Source organism: Littorina saxatilis, linkage group LG10 (assembly GCF_037325665.1).
Source record: "Littorina saxatilis isolate snail1 linkage group LG10, US_GU_Lsax_2.0, whole genome shotgun sequence".
NCBI classification, from domain to species: Eukaryota; Metazoa; Mollusca; class Gastropoda; order Littorinimorpha; family Littorinidae; genus Littorina; species Littorina saxatilis.
In genome coordinates this window covers 7,205,449-7,214,349 of record NC_090254.1, presented here as the reverse complement: position 1 = coordinate 7,214,349, position 8,901 = coordinate 7,205,449, and the positions used below count along the sequence as shown (strand labels likewise).

Here is an 8,901-nt window from a genome sequence, read left to right as displayed (position 1 = left end):
AGAGAGACAGACAAAGAGAAAGAGAGGACAGACAGACTGATATGCAGACAGAGATATAGCAACACAACACAATATAGACAGCACAGACAGACAGAGATATAGCAACACAACACAATATAGACAGCAGAGACAGACAGAGATATAGCAACACAACACAATATAGACAGCAGAGACAGACAGAGATATAGCAACACAACACAATATAGACAGCAGAGACAGACAGAGATATAGCAACACAACACAACACAATATAGACAGCAGAGACAGACAGAGATATAGCAACACAACACAATATAGACAGCAGAGACAGACAGAGATATAGCAACACAACACAATATAGACAGCAGAGACAGACAGAGATATAGCAACACAACACAATATAGACAGCAGAGACAGACAGAGATATAGCAACACAACACAATATAGACAGACAGAGATATAGCAACACAACACAATATAGACAGCAGAGACAGACAGAGATATAGCAACACAACACAATATAGACAGCAGAGACAGACAGAGATATAGCAACACAACACAATATAGACAGCAGAGACAGACAGAGATATAGCAACACAACACAATATAGACAGCAGAGACAGACAGAGATATAGCAACACAACACAATATAGACAGCAGAGACAGACAGAGATATAGCAACACAACACAATATAGACAGCAGAGACAGACAGAGGGATCATGCAAACCTGAGGCTATCCCATTCAATTAGCCTACTGAATACTTTGGAATCTGAAAATGTCTGACAAAAATACTGTACCTTTGACAGTTTTTGTGACTTCTTCGCTTGCAGGAGTCTTCCGTTCCGCACTCGACGTTACCGCCACAGGTATCTGGGGTAGCTTTCCACCCGACTCTATGCTGAGAGAGTCCGGCTTGGTGCGGGGTGCAGGGACGCAGCAAGCAGGGGCGAACAGGAAGTGATGACGTCCAAAGCTGACCAACACGTCACCGTCACTGTCTATTTTTAGCACTCGACCTACTTTGCCGAGGGTCTGAAAGAGATAAAGTAACAGGGATTTTTCTGACTTGTGTAGTTAAAAGACCTTTTGATTGAACAACACATATTTTCAAAACCAGTTGTATCAATACAAAGCTGTTTCCCCCCCAAGATAATAATGAATGTCAAGCCTATTTCGTGTGTGGTCTTGAGAGGTTGAAGAAAAAAAAACCCGAGATAACTCTTCCAATAGAGTTCTTAGACGTCAGATTTATTCCAAACTGGAATGTGTCCTTCATTACATGTCAGCTACAAACTGAAACTATTCCAGCAAGCAATGTTTTTTTCATGCATGCTTTCGCTGCATTCCTCACAGTACGCAAACCGTAGCAAGATATCCACACATGAGTCATATAATTATGTAAAGACTCTCTCACTTTTTCTCTCTCTCTCTCTACCTTCCTTCCTCCCTCCCGCGCTCTCCCTCCCTCCCTCCCTCCCGCTCTCTCTCTCTCTCTCTCTCTCTCTCTCTCTCTCTCTCTCTCTCTCTCTCTCTCTCTCTCTCTCTCTCTCTCTCTCTCTCTCTCTCTCTCTCTCTCTCTCTCTCTCGAGTAAAGTTGCTGGAACAAATGGTTGGTTTGTCTAGTAAAGTTTGCTCTCTAACTAGTACATTTTCAGCATCACTAGCAAAAGGCGAGTACATCATTTGTTGGACTGTCAGGACTGGAGTGTGTGTACTCACGCCGTGCATATCGTCTCTCCAGCCCACCCTGGCGTTGAGAACCTTCACCTCCTCTTCCTTCTCTCGGATGCGAACAGTGCTGCCTGCTTTCAGTGTGGGCACCTGGGACATATGAACGCAATATGTCCTTGAACGTGTATACGTGTGTCTTATTTAACTACACCAACCAATATGTTCACACAGACACATCCTGTTAGATAAAACGCTTGGCGTAACCGAACTTTGGGGTTAGAGTCTGGTCACAAAAGCATGACCATCAAACAAAGCAGTCATCACAATGGTATTACTTACAAATTATTACCGGCACGGTTGGCCTAGTGGTAAGGCGTCCGCCCCGTGATCGGGAGGTCGTGGGTTCGAACCCCGGCCGGGTCATACCTAAGACTTTAAAATTGGCAATCTAGTGGCTGCTCCGCCTGGCGTCTGGCATTATGGGGTTAGTGCTAGGACTGGTTGGTCCGGTGTCAGAATAATGTGACTGGGTGAGACATGAAGCCTGTGCTGCGACTTCTGTCTTGTGTGTGGCGCACGTTATATGTCAAAGCAGCACCGCCCTGATATGGCCCTTCGTGGTCGGCTGGGCGTTAAGCAAACAAACAAACAAACAAACAAACTTACAAATTAGGCCCTACTGGTCTCACGAAACCTGCTCTCTCAAGCACCAAAATAAGCGCAGTAGCAACATGTAAGAGCGTTATTTTGATACAAGAGTCAACGATAATAACTGTCAAATCCAATCAAACGAATTGTTACCAGAAAAACACACAATATCGAATTGTTCATTAAACACAACAGCTGAGTTTAAAAGGGAATCATGTTCTTGTGTAAAGTTATTTATTCCACTCATTCACATGCACAAAATCAACTGCTGAACTCACTTTCGTCAAGGCCTGTGGGTTAATGGTGTAGGTAATCGATGTAAACCTGACTGAGACAGCACCACTGACCGCTACATTGACCACTTCTCCTGTCTGACCTATTGCCTGCACACAGCACAGAACTGTTAATAACACACTTTTTTGGTTTGTTTGTTTGCTTAACGCCCAGCCGACCACAAAGGGCCATATCAGGGCGGTGCTGCTTTGACATTTAACGTGCGCCACACACAAGACAGAAGTCGCAGCACAGGCTTCATGTCTCACCCAGTCACATTATTCTGACACCGGACCAACCAGTCCTAGCACTAACCCCCATATGCCAGACTCCAGGCGGAGCAGCCACTAGATTGCCAATTTTAAAGTCTTAGGTATGACCCGGCCGGGGTTCGAACCCACGACCTCCCGATCACGGGGCGGACGCCTTACCACTAGGCCAACCGTGCCGGTTTAATAACACGAATACATACAGTATTGGAACCAAGACAAGTTGTTTCATGTTGTGTGTTAGCCTACTTTAGGCAACATTGTCTTGATAAAAGAGGCATTGATGACTATACTGACCAAAAAAAGTACAAGTGGCACACATTAACTGCTAATTATTCCAAATGGGTTCAAGGCTCTGCAAATTTACACATTAAAAATTTGCTGAGTTCACAACACTGTTTTGCAAAAGGTTACTTCCTGTTAGAAGAAATCTGTACATAGGCTTTAAAGTTTTTAGCATGTTCCACTTTGTTCAAAGCAAAGTAAAAGCTACGTCACCTTTGTCATCCCTTCCGTGTGGCTTCCAAAGTTCTCCTGAAACTCTATCAACATGTTTTCCGTCACTTTGATGGCAACTTTGTCACCGGCAACAAACGTCTGTGTCTCCAAAGTGTGTGCTGTTTCTCCTGTTTCCCTGCTGCTCGTGACGTGGTCATTTTCAGCATGCATGTCTCGGTCACCAACAGCCTTTTCTTCGTCTTCTTTCTCTTCAAGGGTTGATGGCGACAAAACACACTGTTGTGATAATCGTCTTTTTCCAGCAGAGTCAGTACTGGCCACTCCAAGGTCTGTGTCTCGATCCACAACAATCCCAGAATCCTCTTTTCTCCAGTGTGTAGATATTGCAGCTCTCTCGGTGACCTTTTCAACACTTTTATCTCTTGTGTACGACGCTTGTGTCGAGGACGTGTGTGAAATACTGTCGTCTGCTTCTGATGGCTCATGGCCGCAGTTATCTCCCTGGGAAAGACCCGACGAAGCTTCAGCTGCTGACTTACTCTCTGGACATGCTGAGAAGAGTGGAGTCGTTGTGTCTGAAACAGTTGTGATAACATTTAATGAATTTTTAATTTATGTGAATTGATTGCTTTTCATATGTTAAGAAAATGTACATTTGCTTTTCTTCTTTGTGCCACAGAATTGTCTTATTTCAACTAATTAATACAATCCATTCTCTCACGGCCTCTTTTTGCACGACAGGCCATGCTTTTAAGACGACCATAAATGCACGCATACTATGAATTCATCAATTATAATTAGATAATTTTCGCTTTACATGTACAGTATCTTTCTCTCTTAGTACCTCGTCTCTCTTGAGAAAAAAAACCAATCTTCAGATACAACACTCAACAGGAATGAAAAACATTTTGTACCAAACGCAATGAGGAAAGTGTTCTAGTTTTGAGCCGACCTACCCAGCACAGGCAGGTGATCCCTGTAGTAACAAGGCCCCGCCTCCTCCTCCACACACGTCACGTCCACGTAACCATAGAAACCAAGCCGGTAAGAGTTCCCAACGCCGTTTGGCCAATCAACTTTCACCAAGTTTCTTGACGAATCAGGCGACACATTCTCGTAACCTTTGACCTCGCCCTCTGACCCTTGACCCCCGTCCTGGTCACCCCACTGCCAGTCCTTGCCCCGGGTGACCTTTGACCCCGGAAATATTCCCAGAGCACGGTTCTTCACACTTGTCTTTCGCTTTGGGACAGGGATGCTACAACAACAAAAAGGGTGCAGATGAATGAAATGTATCATGTATCAGTGTAGCTTAAACTGCAATGCATCATCAGTGTAGCTGAACCTTAGATGCATCCTCAGAACAGCCAAATATGCACCCTTAATGTATAATCAGTGCAGATAAAACTACAATGCATCATCAGTGAAGCTAAAACTACAATGCATCATCAGTGAAGCTAAAACTACAATGCTTTATCAGTGAAGCTAAAACTACAATGCATCATCAGTGAAGCTAAAACTACAATGCATCATCAGTGAAGCTAAAACTACAATGCATCATCAGTGAAGCTAAAACTACAATGCATCATCAGTGAAGCTAAGACTACAATGCATCATCAGTGAAGCTAAGACTACAATGCATTACCAGTGAAGCTAAACCTACAATGCATCATCAGTGAAGCTAAAACGGCACCCTTAACTAATAATCAGTACAGCTAAGACTACAATGCATCATCAGTGAAGCTAACACGGCACCCTTAACTAATAATCAGTGCAGCTAAGACTACAATGCATCATCAGTGAAGTTAAAACTACAATGCATCACAAGTGAAGCTTAAACGGCACCCTTAACAAATAATCATTGCAGATAAGACTACAATGCATCATCAGTGAAGCTATAACTACAATGTCTCAATGTGTTCGAAAAACAATAGTAACAAAGCAATGCATCATTGTGTTAGACAGGGATCGCGCTAGCTTTTTAAAAAACGCGTAAGTCATACGCAACGAAACGAAAAAAACGCGTCACGGACCAATATTTTTGCGTACTACGAAAACACGTACAGACACAAACAAAACACGCACGAAAGACTTAAAGACACTCCTTACCTAAATACGGCGAGTTTTCCTGTCGAACTCCGCGCACGCCTGTCGAATAACACCCCTGCTGTCTCCAACCTTCGGGCCTTGCGAGTTTGTTTCCCGCTCTAATACGACTAGACACACTTTCTGCCTTTTGGAAGCGCGAGATGGGAGAGCAGCTAATGTCTGTTTCATTATCCGACAAGACATTATCTGGTAATACCCTCGTTACGTTCGTTTGCGATACTTCGATGCAAAAAGAAACGGACTTTAGTTTTGACGCGCAGATTTCATGTGTGTCGTCACTTCTCGAGCCCTATAGTCAGTTTCAGGATCGGGCGATTATTAAGTCAGAGCAAAAGCGCTGCGTGAAGACAAGAAAAAGTTACAATATTTTTGCGTATGGCTTACGCGGCGCGGCGAAAAAAACGCGTCAGCGACTTTTAAAATGCGTCAAATACGCAAAAATCGTGCGTAAACGCGATCCCTGGTTAGAGGAACAACAGTAACAAGAGTGTTAGAATAAAAAAGAAAACATATGTTCCTAATTAATGAATTTACTCATGAAAAAAAGAAAATATCAAACTAATATGACTCTTTTTTTAATCTTTTTTTTGTGTATCGTACCCTTCAGTTCCAGGGACGTCAATGCGCAGGAACTGATGACGTATGTCGTGCTTGTCGTCATGGTAACACAAGGGGCAGAGGTCACATCCGGCACACAGCTGACAGCGCCACAACATTCCGTACAAGTCAGTGTCTCCACATTCAACACACTTTGTGGCAGCGTGACAAACACCTGTTGACAGTACATGACACACACCTGTTGACAGTTCATGACACACACCTGTTGACAGTTTACACCTCACACATCTAAATGCCAGATTTCACTGTGGTAATTAAGCCCTAGTAATGACTCTCTAAAACAGTTAACACAAGTTGATCACATTTGAGCTTTTTTGTTTGGATGCAAAATTCGACTACGACAAACTTTGAGCTTCCTTTAGCTATTTACAGTGCTTATGAACATTGTTTGGTTGCAATACAAGAAAAAACACATGATGGGTTTCAATGCCAGCTTGCAGAAAAAGGAATAAGCGAAAGACAACCAAATAAATGATCATATAAACAAATACACAATTCGATACATAAATTAACACAAACAAATTATATGTAGAGCAAACGTTTGTCGAACAGTAAACAAACAAACAAGTTGAATTGGCTTCCAAAATGTTCGGTCAGTTCAGACCTTCCTCATGGGCGTGTGATACACACAGACACAGATCGCTAGGTAACAAAATCTAGCACAGTCTGAAAGCAGAATGCTCCAAGTAAGTTGTTTTATGTATATATTCAACTGCAAGAGCTTTTTTAAAACACAACACATAGATACCACTTTATTCAATTTAGACGTGTTTAATTCCTTCATAATTACATTCACACTATGGGATTAGATACCAAGGATACCACACATACACTGTAAGAATCAAAACAACTTGCTTCCTGTAGTTTACTTAGCATTCACGTAGGGTCTTTATTTCCCTCATCAGGTTTACTTCCCAATACTGTGAACCATATGAAAGGATGACCTTCAAACACACACACACACACACACACACACACACACACACACACACACACACAAACACACACGCACACACACACACACACACACACACACACACACACACACACACACACACACACACACACACACTGTGACACACATGTGAAAGCTGGATTATCTAAAAAGAAAAACTTTTTTTTAAATCCCAAATGTTGGTGAAGCAAATGTTAAAACTGAACACTCACCGATCTGTGCCGTGTCAAAAATCTTGAGTTCACATTTCCCATCATGCCCTGCGCTGCACGTGCTTTCCTGTCCCATGTCCCACAGCACGCGCACCGTGTGGTTGCCTAGCAACTCAACGACAGTTCCCACGTGACCTTCTCCTCCGTCTGTGTCACCACCCCTCCAGTCTGGTCCCCGTAACACACGTAGCCCTGACACCGACATTGTGCGCTGTCCTGTCGTGAGATATGAAAGGGATCAAACCTTTTGCAGCTGTTATTGACTGGTGATATTAACTAACGGCCCCGATGTATTACTGTGCTGTATTATCCTGTTGTGTTATATAAGAACCCTTATATCATGCGATTGTCATGTGAAATATCGCTACAGTTTCAATCTATGATCTTATATGACTCTTTGCTATAATGAGGTGATAATTATTACATTGCGTTGTGTTCAATTGTATTTTATTTGTGGCGGCTGTGAAACATTATAACAGCGGTATAATAGACTGTGATTTGTTATCACCATCGATAGAGATTCTATTTTAGTATTTCTCATGACGAGATCATATTATCTTTCATTCTGATCAGCGGGCACAGAAAAACTGACAGACACTGAGTCACAGGTCCTTCCTGGCTAAGGCCAAAAAAAAAAATTGTCTGTTTAGGGTAACATGACCAAAAAAAGTAGGGTCGGTAGGTAGGTACGTTTTTTTGTGTGTTTTTTTTGTTGTTTTTTTTGTAAATGCTATGTTGGCTGAACATTCACTTCTTATATTTGATGAATACATGTTTCAAAACTAACGTATAAATAAAACAGAGAGAAAAGGAGAGAAAGAAACGCCAAATGTCTCTTTTTAGCATTTTTACCTCTTTTTTTTTCTTTTTTTTTTTTGAAATCAAAAAAAAGTTTTTGGGTCGGCGCCAAATCGATAGGGTCGGTCGGGTTACCCTAAACAGACAATTTTTTTTTTTTGGCCTAACACAGATACGCTGAAGAGCTGTAGACTGACTGAAAGCACAGACTAAATGCCTTGCAAACAACGTTACACAGAGCGGCAAAGAGGCCTACTACTACGACACACACACACAAACATACACACACACACAAACACGCACACACACACACACACCACTGTCACGTAGGGTCCAAAATGGCTGACATTTCATGGGACTACTACTACAACACACACACACACACACACACACACACTCACACACACACACACACTGTCACGTAGGGTCCAAAATGGCTGACATTTCATGGGACTTTTACCATTGAACTGTATTTTCCCGGAAAACGGAGTGAGATCGAGCAGAGACATAGATAGAATGTATGTCTCTGGATCGAGATAGCTGCAGCACCACATTCATCTTGATTGAACAATTGTGTTCGAAAAATGTAAATCATATCTTAACATTTCTCAGCTTCTGTGTCTTCGATATGAAATACAGAGAAAGTGTATGAAAGCCTACCCTCTTGTCGTTCACAACAATTTCTTACTGCTTCCTTGCATCGCTGAGTTGGTTCTAAATTGATGTTCTTCCTGTTCCCTGCTTTTGTGCTTACTGTCATCGGGAATTTCCGATTATCCCAAAAGAGACTGATACTGAATGCAGCTGTTTCCCCCCAAAATAATAATAAAAAAAATTAAAAAATTAAAAAAAGATGGCTCAGACTGCACCAGATTGCTCTATTTTCCTTGCTTTTGTCAACATTTTCC

At 42.3% G+C, this 8,901-nt stretch overlaps 1 protein-coding gene across 1 annotated transcript in view; it reads right to left on the bottom strand.

The window, feature by feature from the left end:
* Positions 1-8,901, bottom strand: part of LOC138979146 (uncharacterized) — a 54,907-nt gene that overhangs the window by 22,070 nt on the left and 23,936 nt on the right. Inside the window, exons 12-19 of the mRNA XM_070351955.1 lie at positions 8,654-8,797; positions 7,196-7,411; positions 6,011-6,182; positions 4,258-4,559; positions 3,341-3,876; positions 2,579-2,683; positions 1,701-1,802; positions 779-1,013 (exon numbers count right to left, since the gene is read on the bottom strand). Of these exons, the coding sequence (XP_070208056.1) occupies positions 779-1,013; positions 1,701-1,802; positions 2,579-2,683; positions 3,341-3,876; positions 4,258-4,559; positions 6,011-6,182; positions 7,196-7,411; positions 8,654-8,797 (1,812 nt within the window). The remainder of the gene's footprint in view (positions 1-778; positions 1,014-1,700; positions 1,803-2,578; positions 2,684-3,340; positions 3,877-4,257; positions 4,560-6,010; positions 6,183-7,195; positions 7,412-8,653; positions 8,798-8,901) is intronic.